The following is a 20,930-nucleotide window of genomic DNA, read 5'->3' on the forward strand; positions in this document are numbered from 1 at the left end:
CCCCCCATCACATTGAAGCAAAAGCAATTTCAAAGCCCACAGCCTCTCCTTCAGTATGAGATGCTGACTGGTGTAACTTGCCGACAAATCATAATGACAAATCCAGTGTGCAGTACTGAAATTTAATAACTGTACATATATACATATACACATACAATTTCCAACTTTAATCTGTTTCACCAACTCCTTGCTCCACCAGATCAGCTAGAGGATGTTTAATCTGAGGCCAGCAAGGGCAGTTTGACTGCAGCCGACAGGGGAGGCTTTTCTATTGGTGCTGACCAGCACAACGCCAGGACTGAATCCATCCCATCAGGACATTTATGATGGATACCACAGTCCCTGGTAAAGCTGTGCTGTATGAAGTAGCAATACCTGCACACAGCCACTGAATTGAAGGCACTGCCTCAAACAGGAGGAATCTTGGATTGAACAGGGAGTATCCAAGCTCATCAAGACCCTGGTATGGCAGGTCTCACTTCACGCACAACAGGCAGAACACAACTTCAACAAGCAAAATAAAATATTTATATAAAAATAAGTCAATGTTAACTAGTTGCCAGACGGGTTCAGATAGTTTTGCACCCCCCTGCCTTACTCAGGTTTGTTTTTCTTCTTTTTCTTCTTCTTGTCTGACACAGGGGTCACCGGCTCCTCTACCTCCTCAGCCATCAGCTGCTTCCTCTTCTTCGGGACGACTGTTTCCTGGACACCATTCGACATATTGTCAAGCGTCAGCTCCTCATTGACTGTTTTCTTCTTCTTCTTCTTTTTCTTCACCTCCACCTCGACGTCTGCATTCTCCTGCACAAAGAGGAGTGTTAGCGAGTGGGAAAGTTACCCAGAGACATTCAGTCTGAAGAGATAATTTTCCCTCACCTCATTCTCAGCTTTAGCTCTCTTGGCAGCCGGCTCCACATCCTGCTCCTGCTCCTCCTCTTCTTCTGCAGCAGCCAAGGCCTCCAGCTTTCTCTTCTCCCTCTTCTTTCGCCTCTTCTCTTTCTTTTCCATCTTTCTCTTCAATTTTGCTGCCACTTCAGTGGCCTAGAATCAGAAGTTGCTTAAATTAAGAGCTACCTCATATGTGAAGGGAAACTGCTACAAACATATACCAGTCATTCTACCTGCACTGTTGAGATTGGAGCCAGCCACCCCCGACGAGGGAAGGGACCATATTGGACTTGGTACTGGGGAACAAGCCAGGACAGGTGGGGGATTGCTTTGGGAACAGTGACAAGTTTTAGAATATTGGTAGATAAAGAGAGTGGCCAATTATATCAAAATTAGGCAAGTGCTGGGAAATGTGGATTGAACACAGCTATTTGAAGGAAAGTCCACATTTGAGATGTGGGAGGCTTTCAAAGATAGGTTAACGGTAGTGCAGGATAGGCATGTCCCGTTGAAGGCAAAGGATAGGAAGGGCAAGATTTGTGAACCGTGGATGACAGGAGAAATTGTACAACTAGCCAAGAGGAAAAGGGAAGCATACATAAGGTCTAGGCAGATAAGAACAGAACGGGCCCTGGAGGAATATCGGAAGAGCAGGACAAGTATTAAACAAGGAATCAAAGCGGGCTAAAAAGGGTCATGAAATAGCTTTAGCAAGCAGAATTAAGGAAAAATCCCAAAGCATTTTATTCTTATTCAAAGTTTGGGAGAAGATTTGTAGCTCGGGTGCTCGTTGTTGTGGTTCTGTTCGCCGAGCTGGGAATTTGTGTTGCAGATGTTTCGTCCCCTGTCTAGGTGACATCCTGAGTGCTTGGGAGCCTCCTGTGAAGCGTTTCTGTGATCTTTCCTCCGGCATTTGTAGTGGTTTGAATCTGCCGCTTCTGGTTGTCAGTTCCAGCTGTCCACTGCAGTGGTCGGTATATTGGGTCCAGGTCGATGTGCTTATTGATTGAATCTGTGGATGAGTGCCATGCCTCTAGGAATTCCCTGGCTGTTTTGTTTGGCTTGTCTTATAATAGTAATGTTGTCCCAGTCGAACTCATGTTGCTTGTCATCTGAGTGTGTGGCTAAGGATAGCTGGTCGTGTTGTTTTGTGGCTAGTTGGTGTTCATGGATGCACATCATTAGCTGTCCTCCTGTTTGTCCTATGTAGTGTTTTGTGCAGTCCTTGCATAGGATTTTTTTTTGCATGGGATTTTTCTTTTAATGATGTGCATCCATGAACACCAACTAGCCACGAAACGACACGACCAGCTATCCTTAGTAGCCACACACTCAGATGACAAGGAACATGAGTTCGACTGGGACAACATTACTATATTATAAGACAAGCCAAACAAAACAGCCAGGGAATTCCTAGAGGCATGGCACTCATCCACAGATTCAATCAATAAGCACATCGACCTGGACCCAATATACCGACCACTACAGCGGACAGCTGGAACTGACAACCGGAAGCGGCAGAGTCAAACCACTATAAATGCCAGAGGAAAGATCACAGAAGTGCTTCACAGGAGGCTCCCAAGCACTGAGGATGTCACCTAGACAGGGGACGAAATGTCTGCAACACAAATTCCCAGCTCGGTGAACAGAACCACAACATTTTATTCTTATATAAGAAGCAAGCGGGTAACTAAAGAAAGGATTGGTCCACTAAAAGATAATGAAGGAAGGCTGTGTGCCGAACCTGAGAATGGGTGAGATTCTGAATGATTACTGTGCAGTGTTCACTGAGGAGAGGAACATGATGAATATTGAGATTAGAGATAGAAGTTTGATTAGTCTGGACCACATTGACACAAGTAGGTTATTAAGGTGGACAAATCCCCAGGACCGGATGGGATATATCCCAGGTTGCTGAGGGAGGCGAGAGAGGAAATAGCTGGGGCCCTGACAGTTATCTTTATGGCATCCTTAAATACAGGTGAGGTGCCGGAGGACTGGAGGGTTGCTCATGTTGTCCCCCTGTACAAGGGCAGTAGGGATATTCCAGGCAACTACATACCAGTGAGCCTGACGTCAGTGGTGGGGAAGTTGCGGGAGAGATAGGATCTATTTATATTTGGAAAGGAATGAGGTTATCAGTGATAGGCAACATGGCTTTGTGCAGGGGAGATCTTCGAGGAAGTGACCAAGTTGTTAGATGAAGGAAGGGCTGTTGATGTCATAGACATGGACTTTAGTAAGGCGTTTGATAAGGTTCCCCATTATAGACTAATGGAGAAAGTGAAGTCACATGGTGTGCAGGGTGTTCTAGCTCGGTGAATCAAGAACAAGTTGAGCAACAGGAGAGAGTAGTAATCGAAGGGAGTTTCTTGAAATGGAGGAAGGTGACCAGTGGTGTTCCACAGAGATCAGTGCTGGGGCCACTGTTGTTTGTGATATACATAAATGATCTGGAAGAGGGCACTGTTAGTATGATCAGTAAGTTTGCAGATGACACAAAGATTGGTGGAGTAGCAGAAAGCATAAGGGACTGCCAGAGAATACAGGAGGATACAGATAGACTGGAGAGTTGGGAAGAAAAGTGGCAGATGGCTTTCAATCCAGACAAATGTGAGGTGATGCATTTAGGCAAGACTAATTTTAGGGCGAATTATACAATGAATGGAAGTGCCTTGGGAAAAGTTGATGGTCTGAGAGATCTGGGAGTGCAGGTCCATTGTACCCTGAAGGTTCTTGCACAGATGGATAGAGTGGTCAAGGCGGCATTTGGAGCAGGTAAATCGACGTTTCGGGCATAAGCCCTTTTCCTGAAGAAGAGCTTGTGCCCGAAACGTCGATTCTCCTGCTCCTCAGATGCTGCTTGGCCTGCTGTGTTTTTCCAGCACCACATTTTTCAACTCGGGTCTCCAGCACCTGCAGTCCTCACTTTTCTCTAAGAAGGCATATAGTAGGCTTGCCTTCATTGGACGGGGTATAGAGGAGAAGAGCTGGCAAGTCATGTTAAAATTGTACAAGACATTGGTTCGGCAACATTTAGAATACTGTGTACAGTTCTGGGTGCCACATTACCAAAAGGATGTGGACGCTTTGGAGAGGGTGCAGAGAAGGTTTACGAGGAGGTTGCCTGGTGCGGAAGGTGCTAGCTATGAAGAGAGGTTGAGTAGGTTAGGTTTATTTTCAATAGAAAAAAGGAGATGGAGGGGGGACCGGATTGAGGTTCACAAGATCATGAAGGGTATAGACAAGACAGATAGAGACAGGTTTTTTCCCAGGGTGAAGGATTCCAATAACGAGAGGTCATGCTTTCAAGGTGAGGTGGAAAGTTTAAGGGGATGCACGCGGCAAGTACTTCACACAGATGTGGTGGGCGTTTGGAACGCGTTGCTAGTAGAGGCAGGCACGGTAGATGTGTCTGGACAGATGCATGAGTAGGTGGGGAGCAGAGGAATTGACTGACAGGTTTAGACTGTAGATTTGGATTGGCTCAGGCTTGGCGGGCTGAAGGGCTTGTTCCTGGGCTATAAATTTTCTTTGTTCTTTGTCATTTACTGGATGGATTCCCATGGATCAGCCTCATTAAATCAGTTTTTTTTCCCCTCCACAGTACCTGTCAGTTTATTACAATTTGCATCATCTCCAACAGGCCCCATCCAGCTGACAACTGCATCAGAACTCAGTAAGGAGCACAGTGATGCTATTCTGAATGCATAACCAAGATACCACATTAATACACAGAACATCAATAAAAAAAAACTGGCATCATTAGAAGGAACCAGGGAATTGTGAGCTGTCCTCAACTGAGACAACAGCATCTGTTAAGGAAGAAAATCCCATGTCACCGTCAGGTTTTGCTGTTACTCCTCATTCCCTCCCTCCCCATCTCATGCCTCACACCCACCTCAGTAACAGCCTCCCTCATAACGTCACAGTTTTTGCGAGGAGCTTCACCAGTCTCGTAGAACGCCAACCTCTCTTCAACCTGGTCTCTAAGCTTGCCCCCATAAACACTGGTGGGTACTTCTGAAATAGAATAATTTAGAGTCAATGTATTGTACCACAGGAGAACAGTCAGCTTTATTCATACATTAGCTCACCTCCAGCTAGTCTCAGGGAGCAGACACCAAGGCCTCACAAACAGCCTTGGACAGGAGTACATGCCCTCACCCAAAGATTCCCAATGGGTTTACTAACTTCAGCTCCACCTCAATGTGATGGATCATTACCAGGTTTACCTACATCACTTACAAAATCATACCACAGTTCTGCAGCCCATCAAGCCTATCCTGCCAAACATATCGACACCAACAAAAGCTGGCAGTTTTGCTGGGCTGTCAAACAATGCAAGTAGGAAGCAGTACCTTACACCCTTACAGCTGGAACAGCAGACAGGGCTCCATCTAGCTAGCTCTGCTCAGAGAAACGTTGTCAACATTCACAGCAGTGAAATGCGGTTGACGAAAAATTCTCAAACATCACTGCAGTCACCTTGAAGGCTGAAGCAACACCGCAGTGAACCCAGAGCAGACCTCACCTGAGAAGCAGTCAATCCTTGAAGCTATTGTACACTTGTTGGCCAGGTAACGGGATATCCTGCCCTTGTTTTTTGCAGCCGCTCGGCCGATGAATGTCGAGTGGAAGATGAGGCCGTACTTGGGAGTGTTTCCTCTGGTTTTTAGAGCTCTGCAGTCAGACAGGGAAGGAAACAGCAGTTAGATGGACATAATTCCCTCCCAATTTGCACAGAACCAGACAAGAGGGTAGTTAGGTCAGCTCACCCTATCCATCAACAAACATGGCCCACATGGTGCTGTTCAAGTGGGTTCATGGGCCACTGGTTTGTGAGGTCCAGTGCTCATAACTCAGGAAAATGTAGTACAAGAGGAAGGTATATAGGAAATAGCATGCGGAATACACAATAGAAACACGACAGTAAGAAAAAAATCCAAGGGGTGGATACACTATGTATGTATCATGTCATCGAGCTTTAAAGAAAAATATATAATCACAAATCAGGAGACCATGGACTGAAACTGATAAACACCAAAACATATGGCTAAAATTAACAAGAAAACAGAAGGGAATGAAAACTTGATTGTCTATAGACAGAAAAGGAGCTAATCCTTCAAAAGTGAATGGAGAATATGGGAAAATGGATGTGGAAGTTGAAGTTATGCTTCACCTGTAGGGGACATTGATGAGACCAAACCAGGAATATTGTACAGTACTGAATACCTTATTTTGAAAAAAAACACCCAGAGTGGATGGACTGACATAAAAGTTGGACAGGCTTGGGCTTTCTTTTGGGAGTTTATAAAAAAGGAACTATTGGCTGGTTTGAACATACAGGATCCTGACTGGCCCCAACAGTTTGCCTGTGGACAGGCTGGGGGTTTCTTCTTGTGGGAGAGCCTCGAGGTCAGGCACCATTTATCAATAAAAGCAGGCCATTTCAGACAGACAAATGGAGAGGATCGCCAACAGTGGAACTCTTCCTGAAAGCGATGGAAACCTATGCTTTGAATCCTAAGGAATAGGAATGGGGCAAGTTCTTGTTGAGGCAAGGAAAGAATGTGGAATTCCAATCAGCTGTGATCTTTATAATGGAGACAGTGAATACTCAAAGGGCTTCTTGTACCTCCTAACCCATATGTTCTTATGCAGCAGACCAGAGGGGCTGAGTGGCTGACTGGAAAGGCTTCATTAACATTCACTCTCTCCAGAGGCACAACATGGAACATTGCAGTAATTATTCAAGCCTCCTCCAACAGCAGCACGTCCTGCAAGTCATTCACAAACTCAACTTGGAAACATACATTATCCTTGCAGCAGTTCCAGAGGTGGCTCACCCAAATTTCTCAAGGGCAAATTCAGGTGGGCCACAAAAGCTGGCCTCAGCGACACGGTTAAAAACCGTACAACACCAGGTTCTTATTCATGCTCCTTCATCAGGTAAGGAACAGTACTCCAAAAGCTAATTGTTCCAAAAAACCTGTTGGACTATAACCTGGTGGGGAGAGATTTTTAACTTTGTCCACCCCAGCCCAACACTAACTCCTCCACATCCTGAAATGTACAAGAGGTTAACAGTGCACGTGCCAGTGTTCAGGTGCAACATTGGCCATGTTAATCAGTTACAAACTAAAATGAAAGTGATGGCAATAAAAGACCAAGTAAATACCTAATGCAAAGGATCCAAATCCAAACTGCACCCCTTAAAAGGTTAGACATTAGTAGCAGCATCATGAAGTAAAGTGGGGGCTGCTCAGAGCTGGGGCTGGTTATCTCACACTGCCTGAAAACATGTTGGCAGCACATCAAACACAGCCATCCAGTAACCTGCCATCACCACAGCCACCCAGCAGATATACCTGAACAAAGCTTTCTCTGCACCCAAGATCTGCACCGTTGAGGCTGGGTACTTAGCCAGATTTGTCAGACTGCCTGCACGGGAGATGAGACGGGCACCCACCTAAAGAGGGAACAAGAACAAACTTAACATTTACCACATGTCGACAATAGTCCCCTGGAGCCTAACACCATCAGCCCAATCACAGAACCATGCCAGGACTACAAATACTTTCATATAGTCAGAGAAGCTAACCTAAACAGGAAAAATAGGGATTCCGGTTAGAGGGGGCAGTGCATTGTGCTGTGATGCAGGAGCTAGTCGAATGGTTAAGGAATTAGCTGCGGTCACATTGATACCAACTCTAGGGAGAACTGGGACAATGGACTTCACTGATCCCATCCAAACAGGCTCATGACCAGGGTCAGAGTGAACACACTCAGAACATGGATCATCCTCAATGTTTCATCAGATGATTGACAAGATTTAATACTGCAGGCACGCGGTACACCGAGACACTTTCCAAAGGATAGAAGACATTAACAAAAGTAAGTGCAAATCCCACTACTGTAACTTTCACTGCAAGCCCTTGCACAGAAACGGTGCAAGATGAAAAGATAGCACCTGGATGAGGATGGGTGGTTACCCGCTGTCAAGATCTTCAGAATAGGGCAAAACATGAGACCACTTACCACGTCCCCAATGAGGACCGCCAGATTGGGTGCCACCTGGCTCATCTTGCAGCGCAGGTATTCCTGTAGAGTCATCCTGTATTCAGCCAGAGAGACCACTCTGTTAGAGAAGCTCTCAATGTTAATGAGGTCGATTGGGGAGATATCCATACCTGTCACCGCGAGAGATGCAGAATTAGATGGCAATAGGAAATTTGAGCAAGTCTGGCAGGGTACTCACTATGAAAACATTGCACAAAATCACAGGTTGTTAACATGCAGGTAAAACATACAATTAGGAAGGTAAATCATGTTAACCAAAATCCCTTCACAGTGAAGATTAAATAACGTAATAAACATTCCTGAGGTCACCACAGAACTGCACTGCTTTATATTCCTTAGGGAAGCATTGTTTGACAGAGTGCAAAAAGATTCACTAAACATCATTCCTTAGATGAAGGGACCATCCTATAAGGAGGGATGGAGCAGGTGTCTTTTTTTAAAAAAGAGCCTTGAAGAATCAGGAGTAAAAATATAACATGCTCAAGAGGATTCAGTGTAAATTCTGAGAGCAGATTTCTGAGCAGAGTAATCCAGAAGACGGACTGGGAATACAATTCCAGCTATTCAGGACTGAGACGAGGATTAGAATTCGCCAGCTCTGATAGTTGTGCATGCCAAGTTTGTGGAGTTAAAAGTCACGACATGATTATACTCTTGTATCTATGAACACAAAGAAATATGGGAATAGTGTGGGAACATACAGTTCACAGGATCAGAGATCACTCTGCCCATCCGGTATGTTCTAGCTAAGAAACAGGCCACCCAGCCTAAGCTCACCTTCCACATTCCTGCAGGTGATGGCATGAGGTACAGATCAGGGACACCTTTCTGCCTCCATTAGCCTTTCTATATTCTGGGTGGGAAAACTGCCAACCACCCTACCCAGGAACATTGCCCTTAAATGCACACCTGCCCTGACCTTGTTCCAAGGAGCACAAGCCCAGCCTGCGTAATAATTTTTCAGCTGTACTCTGCCCAGTTCTGGCAACATGTTGATTAACCTCCCAGTAACCCTCTTCAGCACAATTACACCTTTCGGCAATGAGCTGACCCAAACTGCAAGTTGCAGCCTAACCCATGATTTATACTCTCAATAAATACATTCACAGCTCTGACAATGACCACATTTTTCTGAACAGTTGAGGGAGAAGGGTTTTACACTTGCTCTTGTTTACAGCCCTATACTTACAGCCCCGGGCAGGTGGGAGAGTGCACTAGGGTGTAATCGCATCACAGAATATCACCAGCACAATTCTGTCCAAGGCCAGAGTGAACATGCTCAGAACATGGAGCATCCTCACAGTTTAATCAGAGGATTGACAGATTTGAGAGATCATCACAGCATGTTACACAATTCTGACACAATTTGAACTCTTAATAGTGACACAGCTGCAAGGTGATGCCTGAACTGCCTTGGATGCACACAGGATTAGACTGAAGAAAGACTCCAGCAACCGCTAAAGGTAGACGGTACTGGAAGCAACAGACATTCAACACAACAATGCATAACTGACCCATAGAGCTGCGTGCTGCATCGAGGATGGCCTGGGCTTTGGCACTGTCCATTACAATCTCCTCCAGGGCCTCCAGGCTCTCCTGAGAGAGCTCCTTACGATTCCCAATTAACTTGGTCAGTCGACAGTAAGTATAATTGTCTGTAACTATCTTGATGAGCTCTGGGAAGTGGTATCCATACCACTCTCTGTGGAGAGAAAGGAACACAGGTCACAGGTGCTACTGAGATACAGCTCTTAACCCAGGAAAGTTAACAGGTCACCTGGTGGTCAAATAAGTCAAGCCCTCGTCATCAATTCACAACCTCTCTAAATGACTTGGTTAACAGGTTCGGTGGTGTCTCCCTGTCAACAATACAACGTGAGCCACAGAAGAAGCATGGCTGTGGTGTAGCAGGGAATTATACTTTTCCTCCTGTTTCTATACAGTCAGCACAGAGAGAGAGAGTACTGTCTGCGGTAAGACAAAGGAGGCTAGCAGGATACAGACATGGCCCAATCCAAGAGCCGCTGAAGAGTTTAAAATATTTGTCATATAATGTTTAATTTCTCCAGCCGCACACCAATGTTACGCCACATTAGCTATAATTTCTTGGCATTTTGATAATACCAATGTGCTGATCAATCTTGTATCTAAAAAGCAACAGTGCCAGCACCAAACTTTGGGGACACTGATGCCTTTAGTTAAAAGGTCAAGCCATCCAGGTGTCCACTTACCTGACTCTCATGGAGAACGTGTTAATGTCTTTGTCCAGCTGGTCCAACAGGCTGATAGACTGAATGATCATATTGTCTACACGGTTCACATTAAACTTCACCTTGGCCCGAGAGTAGCTGTGGCCCAGTCCCAGCTGGGCTTTCGCAGCAGACGGTGCAGACAGACCCTGCACCAGGGAGTGGAAGTGAAGCCGCACCCCTAAAACAGAAAATAAAACACCCCTTCAGGAGGAAGCAAAAAAAAAATAGACATTTACAACAGAACTCTAGAAAGAAAGGATATGGTGCAAGAACATGTGAGAGATGTTATACTGAAATCTCAAATAGCAGCGTAGGCAGACCACACTCCAAGCAGAATCCTCTGTAACCCACACCCAATCACCGTGAGAATCCTACTTTTAGCTCAACACTGACTCAGTCCCTTCACCAATCCCATCCTTACCTCGGAGAATTTCTGCTACCACTTCTCCAGTTTGACAGTGGATGCCCATCTCCTCCTGAATGGCTGCTGCGAGTTTTGGATCTGCCACCCCCAGGATCACCTTCCTCTTCTTGCTGGAATCAGGCATGTTTGTCTCCAGCAGGAGCCTCAGATCCTCGTGTACAATACCTAGGAAACAGCCAGTCAGCTCAGTTAACTCACTTCATAACAGGCTCAGTTGACAGATACACCAACCTTGCACAACAGAATTCTCCAAGTCCCTTAAACTGTCAGAGGACATAAAGCAGAGAGTAGGCCATTCAATCCCTGGAGCCTGTTTCACCATTAAATAGGACCATGGTTGATTGAACTCAAACATCCTACTCCTGTCCGTTCTCACCCTCCATATCCCTTTAGCCACAAACGCTACACCTACCAATGTTTCAGATTTAACCACATACTGCAGTGGAGAATTGGAGTATAGGAGCACTGGAGTCTAGATTAGAGTGGTGCTGGAAAAGCACAGCTGGTCAGGCAGCATCCAAGAAGCAGGAAAATTGACATTTTGGGCAAAAGCCCTGCATCAGGAATGGAGGCAGGGATCCTCCAGGATGGAGAGATAAATGGGAGAAGGGTGGGGGTGAGAGGCAGCAAATACAACATGTGAATGAAGGTGATAGGTCGGAGAGGAGGGTGGAGTGGATAGATGGGAAGGAAGATGGACAGATGGGACAGGTCATGAGGATGGTACTGAGCTGGAAGTGGGGAAAGGTGGGGGGGAGGGGAAATGAGGAAACTGAAGTTCACATTGATGCCCTGGGGTTGAAGTGTTCCGAGGCAGAAGATGAGGCGTTCTTCCTCCAGGCGTTGGGTGGTGAGGGAGCGGCGGTGGAGGAGGAGGGAGAGTTGAAATGTTGGGCCACAGGTCGGTGTGGTTGATTGGTGCGGGTGTCCCGGAAATATTCCTTAAAGCACTCTGCTCGGGGGTGTCCAGTCTCCCCAATGTAGAGGAGACCGCATCGGGAGCAACGGATACAATAAATGATATTGGTGGATGTTCAGGTAAAACTTTGATGGATGTGGCAGATACCTTTGGGGCATTGGATGGAGTGAGGGAGCTGGTGTGGACGCAGGTTTTGCAATTCCTGCAGTGGTAGGGGAAGGTGCCAGGAGAGGGTGGACCTAACCAGGTAGTCACGGAGGGAACGCTCTTTGCGGAAAGGAGTGAGGAGGGAAATATATCCCTGGTGGTGGGATCCGTTTAAAGGTGACAGAAATGTTGGTGGATGATGCGGAGGTTGGTAGGGTGGAAGGTGAGGACTGGAGTGTTCTGTCCTTGTTACGGTTGGAGGGGTGGAGTTTGAGGGCGGAGGTGCGGGATGTGGACGAGATGCGTTGGAGGGCATCTTCAACCACGTGGGAAGGGAAATTACAGTCTTTAAAGAAGGAAGCCATCTGGTGTGTTGTGGTGGAACTGGTCCTCCTGGGAGCAGATACAGCGGAGGAATTGGGAATATGAGACAGCATTTTTGCAGGAGGTAGGGTGGGAGAGGTGTAATCCAGGTAGCTGTGAGAGTCGGTGGTTTTTTTAAAAAAAAAGTCATTGTCAAGTCAGTCACCATTGGAGGAGAGGTCCAGGAGGTAGGTGTCAGAGAGGGCCCAGGTGAATTTTAAAGTCGGGGTGGAATGTGTTGGTGAAGCTGATGAACTGCTCAACTTCCTCGTGGGAGCACGAGGTGGCTCCGACATAGAAGGCAAGGGCTGTTTTCCCTGGAACAGCAGAGGCTGAGGGGTGACTTTATTGGGGTTTATAAAATCCTGAGGGGCATGGAAAAGAGAAATGCAGAGGGTGGGATGTGTATGGAATGAGCTGCCAGTGGAAGTGATAGAGGCCAGTACAACTGCAACAATTAAAAGACAATTGGATTGGTATGAATAGGAAGGGTTTAGAGGGATATGGGCTAAATGCTGGCAACTGGGACTTGATTGGACCAAAGGGTCTGTTTGTGTTGTACATCTGACTCTAAATTTCTCACCTCAGCCCTAAATTTCCAGGCAAGATGGCAGTGGAGGAAGTCGCTCCAACCAGACCTACTCTGCTCCTTTTACTTATTTCCTGTCTCCTTCTTATTTTTCCCCTCTTTGATGTTCTCTCCTCAGGTAGAATGGACTGAAGGCCCAAGCAATGCAGGGACAGTTTCCAGAACAGTGCAGACAGTCAGGGCTTGCAAGCCAGGACAGACCATGTGTGGAAGCCCCCAGCACTGATCTGAGAGACTGATGTTTCTCTTTTTAACTTTATTCTTATTTTTCTAACTTACAGTATCACCAAGTAATGTAACTTTTCCCCTTGATTTTGCGTTTGGAATTCAAGGCCTGTACCCAAGTACAGATGGCACCATGTGTAGTGACATTTTAAACTTTGCACTGTATTGCCATACTCCCACACCTGAGTACATGTGACAATAAAGGATAGCCTAATTCTAAAAGGTTTACCCCTGGTTCTGGTCACCCCCAGCATCAGGAACATCCTCCCTGCATTGAATGTCTTGCCCTGTCAGAATCTTGTAGGCTGAGATCACTCCAGCATTCTTCTAAACTCTAGCAAGGGTGGCACGGTGGCTCAGTGGTTAGCACTGCTGCCTCAGAGTGCCAGGGACTAAGGTTCGATTGCAGCCTTGGGTAACTGTGTGGAGTTTACACATTCTCCCCCTGTCTGCGTGGGTTCCAAAGATGCGCAGGTCAGGTGAATTGGCCATGCTAAATTGCCCATAGTGTTAGGTCCGTTAGTCAGGGGTGAATGTAGGGGAATTGGTCTGGGTGGGTTTCTCTTCGGAGGGTCGGTGTGGACTTGTTGGGCCAAAGGGCCTGCTTCCACACTGTAGGGAATCTAATCTAATATGCAATCCTGAGTCAATCTCTCCTAAGATCAGGAATCAACTTGGTAAACCTTCAAAATAGCACACAGTTAGTTAGGGCACATTTGGAATTCTGCGGACAGGGTACAGAAAAAGTTAACCAAGATGTGGTCAATACAAGACATTGGACAATTTTTTTTTTCATTTTCACTCAACCACTCATTCAGCCTGTGAGAAATCACTCTATCTCTGCACACTACTCACAGCTCACTCTTCCACACAGATGTTGTGAACAGCTAAGGTCCTAATACCAATGTTTGCAGTACCCCAAGAACCACTGCCTGCTATTCAGAAAATGACCCACTCATTCTTTGTTTCCTGTGTGCTAACCAATTTTCTACCCACCTCAACACTACCCTCATTCCTACTTTACACAACAGTCCTGTAACATTACTCTCCAACTCCCAATTCTCAGGTACAGTCAAGTGCACTGTCCAGACTAGTTGCCTTAGTTATACTCATTTTTGTTAGGAGTAGAAACTTAAAGGGCAGCTAGGGGCAGGCTATAAATGCTGGCCTTATCAGCAATGCCCACTTCCCATGAAGAAATAGGGATTGAGATGATTCCCCCCTCAGTACATCACAGGACTGACTTACATATAATGCCACTACATGGACCATAGAAGAGACAGCAACTCAATTAGGTAAGTTATCACATGGCCATCATTAGAATCCCACCCAAACCAGAAATTCCCAGACTCACCTTCAGAAACAGCATTCATGTTTTCAAGGGCACTCTGGGCAGATTTAAATGGTGAAAATGCCACTAGTTTAACAATACTGTTGAATTTGCCGATGGTCAGCATACTCTCCACCACCTGAAATAGGAAGGGACAGTTGCTCAGCAATTAGCTCATGACAGCTACAAACCTGGCCTGGGAGCTGTCTCAAACATTACTGAATGCAATCAAGAAAGCCGACAGCAGAGAACAATGCTGCTCTCCCTCCCACACAGCCAACCTGATCGCCAAACACTAACCAGCTCTCAATCATCCATCAATACAGACAGCAGATAGATTTATCGGATGATCAGTGGGCAGCAATTGTATTGTTTTGGCCTGCTGAGCCAAGGTATTACTAGACTAAACATCCAACCAGCATCTATTAGCCAAAAACATGGTTTCCTTCAAACTTGATCAGTACAAAACTGCCAGTATTTTTGTTCAAAAGCAAGGTGCCATGAAGTTCCAGTAGCAAGAGAGAAAATTTGAGGGCCCAGACTCTAGCAGGTACAATCTGGACTGACAATCTTGTATTAACAAGTGCTGCACAGGTACCATACCTGGCTATTTGGCAAGAACTTAAAGAATGACTGGGGATAGTCAGCAAGATTTTGTGCGAAGGGAATTGTGTCTCAAAAGTGATTGAGTTTTCTGAGCAAGCGATCAAAATGATTAAGGGCAAAGCAGCTGACATTGTCTGTTTGGACTTTAGCAACATTAAGACATTGGTCTCATCGATATTTAGTTTATCGATGAGACTAATGTTGGTGGTATAGTGGACAGTAAAGGAGGTCATCGAAGATTACAAAGAGGACTTGATCAATTGGCTCAATGGACCGATTGACAAGATTTTAATTTGGATAAATGAGGGATTGCTTTATGGTAAAAATAAACAAGGGCAGGTCAGGGAGTCCAGAACTAGAGGGCCTAGGTTTAGGGTGAGAGAGGAAAGATATGAGACACACCTATGGGGCAACGTTTTCACGCAGAGGGTGGTACGTGTATGGAATGAGCTACCAGAGGATGTGGTGGAGGCTGGTACAATTGCAACATTTAAGAGGCATTTGGATGGGTAGATGAATAGGAAGGGTTTGGAGGGATATGGGCTGGGTGCTGGCAGGTGGGACAAGATTGGGTTGGGATATCTGGTCGGCATGGACAGGTTGGACCGAAGGGTGCTTCCATGCTGTACATCTCCATGACTCATACAATTAGAAGCTGGGCCTTGGGGAGAGTTGTAGAACAGAGACCTATGGGATAAGTACATAGTTCTTGTAAGTTTGCATCACATAGACAGGGCAGTTAAGCAAGCATGTAGCACACTTGCCTTTATTGCTCAGACCATTGAGGATAGAAGTTGGAATGTTATGTTGAGGTTATAATTCTTCTGGAGTCCAGGTGTTGGGGGGGGGGGGGGCATATTTTTAAGGTGAGAGGAAAAAGCCGCAACTTTAAATTTTTTTTTTTTAACTGTTTTGCGTGCAGTATGGACTTCCAGAGGAAGTTTAAGAGACATTTGGATAAGTACATGAACAACAAATATTCGGAGGGATATAGGCCAAGTGCATGCAAGTGGAACTACTTTGGTTTGGAATTACTGTCAGCATGGATTGGCTGGACTAAAGGGTCTGTTTCCATCTACTATGACTACGACTAACCAAATTGAAAAAAATAACCACACAAAACAGGGAAATTGCACCTGTCCCCACATGCTCACCTGAGGAAGGAGCAAGCCGACCTCCTCCACTTCTTTAATCGCCAGCAATGCATAGCCAGCGGCATGCTCGAACAACATGTGTAACAGAACCTGACAAGAGAACATGTGACAGTTCATAGAATACCCACAGCAAATTCTTTGTAATGCCTCAAAGCATTGATGGTGCAACCCCGAGGTACTGTCAAATCAATGGCTTTAACTAAGGTTTTTTTAAGTTACCAGGTGAGTTTTATACAGGTAAGGTTGAGTGTGGCAATTTCATAGCACATTACCCCAATAATCACTGCCTGCTATTCAGAAAAAGACCCACTTAGTTTCCTGTCTGCTAACCAATTTTCTACCCACCTCAACACACTACCCATTCTGTCCCCATATCCCTCCAAGAAACAGCTCTACATAATCTCAACGGGCAATCTCTCCTTTCCCCATTAGATACTTCACATTCTTCTGAATTCAAGACTTCAACAATGCAAGTCCATCCATTTGTTCCTACATATTTTTAAATGCAGTTTGGGGATAATTCCATCTCAGTCATACTTCCATTGACACATTACATTGACGTTTCTTCAATTCGTCCCGTCTTCTTGCATCATCTCCCTTGACCATTTTTTGCAAATGACTGCCTCTCCCCACCTCAACAAAATCTACAAATAAGCTGCCAACGTCCAACGGAACCCTTCCAACACATACTTATCCCACCCTCCAGCACCAGCCCCATAGTCTTGTACACTATACTGATCTAACTGAAAACACTTGAGCATTCCCATCTTCAACACCCTTCCACGCAGTGCCAGAAACAACGCTTGTCAAATTGTTATTCAAGAAATTCCCTCAATATCTCCAGCCCCTGATTACTGACCCCGTTAAGGAGGAAAATTTCTCTCTCTGACCTCCTGGCTTTCTACATCTGAATCAGAAGCACCTCAATCTTCTCAGCTTTAAGCAAAAACAAACCAGGCGGAAGCACTCCAGCCCAAGCAACAATCTAGTGAATCCTTTTTGTGGCTTCTCTAGTCAATGACATCCTTCCTGTAATGTAGCGACTAGAATCACAGAGTACTCTAGCTGTGACCCAACGTATATAGCTATATCATAACCTGCTTGCTATTGCATTCATGCCTTGACAAATGAAAAAAAATGCTGGCTAGATAGAGTAAAACTGACTTTTCATTATCCCCATTCAACACTTAGACATATACAACATGGTTTAGACTAAGACAGAAGCAGAATTACGTCATCGAATCATTCTGCAAATGGAAATTCACCCAGTGTGCGTGTTCCGCCTTATGCCCGAAATGTCGATTCTCCTGTTCCTTGGATGCTGCCTGACCTGCTGCGCTTTCCAGCAACACATTTTTAGCTCTGATCTCCAGCATCTGCAGCCCTCACTTTCTCAGCAAGCTAATGATGCAAATCAATGACTCATTAGATGATTCCTGACCCACTGACCTCTGAATCTGCTGTTTGATTTCTAGCATCCGCACTTCCGTCTCACTTGCTCCACAGATGCTACTAGGCCTGCTGGGTTTCTCCAGCAATCTTTTCCTTCTAGATTGCCAGCATCCAGAGTCCTGCTTAACTCCCTTAAGAATACTGTACTTCTCATTCTTTTAAAATGAAATGAGTACAATCCCAGCATCTGCAGTAATTTGCTCCTGATAATCAGGAACTTCATTTTCCCCATAACATCCCCCCCCCCCAATTCATTTCATATCTCAACTCTATTCTTATAACTCAGATTCTACAGCAAGGAATTTTAAGATTAACAAAGGAAAGTGCACACTTCAGTCTTAAATTATTCATAGGATTATAAGCTTTGGTCCCAGATTCCCCTACAAGGGAATTGACCCAATCAAGTTATTTAATCTGAAGGAGAGCCATTGGATTTGAAGTGTTGCCTCAGGTCCCCTCTGCCACTTGCTTCCACAGATGTTACCAGGCCTGGTGAATCTCTCCAGAAATCTGTTTTTATTTAAGATTTCCAGCACCTGCAGCCCTTGGTATAATTCCCCCAAGAACCCCCCATTCTTTTAAACTCCAGTGAGTACAGGCCCAACCTGCAAACAGGCGTCTCTGCAAACCTGGTGCTAGGCGGCTGGAACCTTCCCTGGACGGTCTCCAGTGTCATTATATCTGTTCTTAACCGGGGGAGGGCAAACTCCCTCCACACAGCTCAGCCTCAGGGGGACCCGCGGCCTACCCGCCATGTGGCCAGGACCCCGGGGGGACCCAGGAGGAGGAGGCTGGGAATCCAGCTCCGGGGCTGGGATTCGGGGGCCGGGGGGCCGGGGGGCCGGGGGGCCGGGGCCAGTGGCTCTCACGCGGCTCTCTCCCCCCCCCCACACCGCCGCCGCCGCCTCAAGCGCCACTCTCGCCCGCACCTTACCATCTCTCCGTCCTGCCGCCGACTGAGGCCCTCAGCCACGTGACGCCGCCTCTTATATCAGCGAGGGCGCAGTAGACCCGCGCACTCATTGGCCATTGCGCATCCGATCTCGAATCCAGTTGGCCACCGCGCAGCCCCACCCGGGCTCCCATAGGTTGTCTTGCAGCCAATCCGGTGTCGCCGGTTGTCGCGCATCCAATCCAGTGGCCGCGGCGCAGTCACCCCGGGCTCCCATTGGTCACTGCGCAGACAGCTCGGGCCCCCATTGGCCGTCTACCAGCCACTCCGCAGGCCCCATTCGTTGCCGAGCAGCCAATTAGCTCAGGGATAACTGCGTGGTGTCTCTGCTCATGATCCCGCCAAAATTGTTTAAAGGTAAACGGTTGTAGCATCTGAGTGACTAATTATTGTTCAGTCACTAACTAACATAAACCAACTGACTGACCAATGGATAAACACTAACTATTTACCAATAGGTGTCTATGAATTAAAACAAGTGTGCAGAAGTTCAGCAGGTCAGGCAGCATGTGTAGAGAGAGAGATAACAGAGTTAATGTTTGAGGTTCAATATGACTCTCCTTCAAAACAAATTGTATCCAGGAAAAGGCTGCTATTTATTGTGGACAAAGTTAAAAAAAATCACACAACACCAGGTTATAGTCCAACAGGTTTATTTGGGAACACCAGCTTTCGGAGCACTGCTCCTTCATCATGTAGCTGTACAGCAGGATCATAAGACACAGGGTTTATAGCAAAGGATGAAAAGTGTCATGCAACTGAAATATATTGAACAAACCTAGATTGCTGTTAAGTGCTTCTTCTTTCAGAATGGGTTGCAGGTTTTTGATTCATTAATATGTAAACCCCAGAACTTCTTTCAAGTGACATTCTTGAGATAACTTAAGGTTTTATTAAAAAACGATGACGTCTCAGCTCAGATAATGCATTAAAGGTGTGAGGTTAGAGTCTCTCTGTATCCCAATCTTGAGTTAGACTGGTTCTATTTCCAAAGTAGGAATTTTATAAAATATTACATGGATTGACTGCCCTCATTCCTGATGAAGAACTTAAGCGCGAAACGTTGACTCTCCTGCTCCTCGGATGCTGTCTGACCGACTGTGCTTTTCCAGCACCACATCCTTTGAGCAAAGTAGAATGTATCTGCAAATATAATTCTGCAAAAGCAAATTCACTCCATAGAATTATATGTGTGCATGTCCATGAGAGAGAGAGAGAGAGAAGGTGTGTGTGTGTGTGCATGTGAGTGAGTGCGAGTGCATGACTGTGAGTGCCCATAAGAAAGTATGTGTTTGCGTGTGCATGCTTGGTTAAATCTGTGTGTGAGACTGTGATGGAGTATAAGCCTGTGAGAGGGTGTGTGCATGGGTGTGAGTGTGGGGGGGTTTATATGTGTATGTACAAGAAAGTGTGTGTATGAGAGAGGGTCTGCGTGAGTGTGTGAGTTTGTAAGAATGGGTGTATGTGTATGTGTGAGAGTGAAAGTCCCGGCTGAGGTTATCATGGGTTCCAAACGTGGCTAACTTATCCAAGTTTGGAACCCATGAGGATGGCCTCAACCGGGACCTTGGGTTCATGTCACACTACGGGTGACTCCATTACACTGTACACTCTCTCTTTCACACACACACACACCCTCTCTTATGCACATGCTCTCTCTCATACACTCACACCCTCTAACAGATGTGTGCCCCATCACACACACACACACACACACTTTACTAAGCACGCACTCGCAAAAACACACACTCATGTGCTCTCTCACACACACACTCTCATGCATGCACACACACGGGGTGAATTTCCATTTGCAGAATGATATTAGCAGATACATTTTATTTTGCTCAAAAAGCACACAATCTGCAGGCAGTCAATACATATAATATTCTATAAATTCCAGTCTGACTCAAGATTAGGATACAGACAGACTCTACCATCACATCTTTAATATATTGTCTGAGCTGAGATGTCGCCTTTGTAAAATAAAACCATAAGTTATTTCAAGAAGGTGACTTAAAAGAAGTTCTGAGATTTACATATTAATAACCGAAAGCTGCAACCCATTCTAAAAGATGAAAGACTTAATAGCAATCTAGGTTTGTTCAATATATAATTTCAGTTGCATGACACTGTAATCTTTTGCTATAAATTTGTGTCTTATGATCCTGTCCTACAGCCACATGATTAGGGAGCAGCACCCTGAAAGCTAGTGGTTCCAAATATACCTTTTGGGCTATAACCTGGTGTTGTGTGATTTTTAACTTTGTCGCTCTAGTCTAGCACTGGCATGCCCACATCTATTCTGGATAGAAAGTATTTGACGATAGGTAGAGTTAAAGCCCAGAGAGAGAGAGAGAAAGCAGTGTGGGACAGATAAAGCAATGCACAACAATGAGTCTGTGCGATAGAAAAAAAGCTGCTAATGGGGCCCACTAGTGGGTGAAAATGGGTTATTTGAATCCCTACAATGTGAAAGAAGGTCATTCAGCCCATTGAATCCATACTAACTCTCTGAAGCACATCTGACCCAGACCCTATCCCTG

General features: G+C 45.7%; 1 protein-coding gene and 2 non-coding genes across 3 annotated transcripts; all 3 read right to left on the minus strand.

Annotated features, from left to right (window-relative positions):
• Positions 1-103: 103 nt before the first annotated feature.
• nop56 (NOP56 ribonucleoprotein homolog) lies at positions 104-16,097 on the minus strand. Its single transcript, XM_043685786.2, has 11 exons — positions 15,984-16,097; positions 14,248-14,362; positions 10,648-10,815; positions 10,206-10,404; positions 9,489-9,676; positions 7,933-8,084; positions 7,263-7,363; positions 5,426-5,574; positions 4,793-4,914; positions 880-1,044; positions 104-804 (listed from the first exon to the last, which is right to left on the minus strand). The coding sequence occupies exons 1-11, from the start codon at positions 16,086-16,088 to the stop codon at positions 595-597; spliced, it is 1,674 nt and encodes a 557-aa protein (XP_043541721.2). The 5' UTR covers positions 16,089-16,097; the 3' UTR covers positions 104-594.
• On the minus strand, positions 4,459-4,533 carry LOC122556041 (small nucleolar RNA SNORD57). Its single transcript, XR_006313444.2, has one exon. It is a non-coding gene; the product is annotated as a small nucleolar RNA SNORD57 (small nucleolar RNA).
• On the minus strand, positions 9,824-9,964 carry LOC122556057 (small nucleolar RNA SNORA51). Its single transcript, XR_006313452.1, has one exon. It is a non-coding gene; the product is annotated as a small nucleolar RNA SNORA51 (small nucleolar RNA).
• Positions 16,098-20,930: the final 4,833 nt, after the last annotated feature.

Source organism: Chiloscyllium plagiosum, unplaced genomic scaffold (genome assembly GCF_037043375.1).
Source record: "Chiloscyllium plagiosum isolate Xiang-an unplaced genomic scaffold, Cpla_swu_hap1 HiC_scaffold_1, whole genome shotgun sequence".
Classification (NCBI taxonomy): Eukaryota; Metazoa; Chordata; class Chondrichthyes; order Orectolobiformes; family Hemiscylliidae; genus Chiloscyllium; species Chiloscyllium plagiosum.

Bases quoted from the DNA above. Each gene is read 5' to 3' on its own strand.
- nop56 (XM_043685786.2), bottom strand. From the start codon at position 16,088: ATGTTCTCTTGTCAGGTTCTGTTACACATGTTGTTCGAGCATGCCGCT. The intron at 9,677-10,205 runs GTAAGTGGACAC...TTCTCTCCACAG, and splicing joins ACGTTCTCCATGAGAGTCAG to AGAGTGGTATGGATACCACT. The intron at 1,045-4,792 runs GTGGGTGTGAGG...TTCTGATTCTAG, and splicing joins TGAGGGAGGCTGTTACTGAG to GCCACTGAAGTGGCAGCAAA.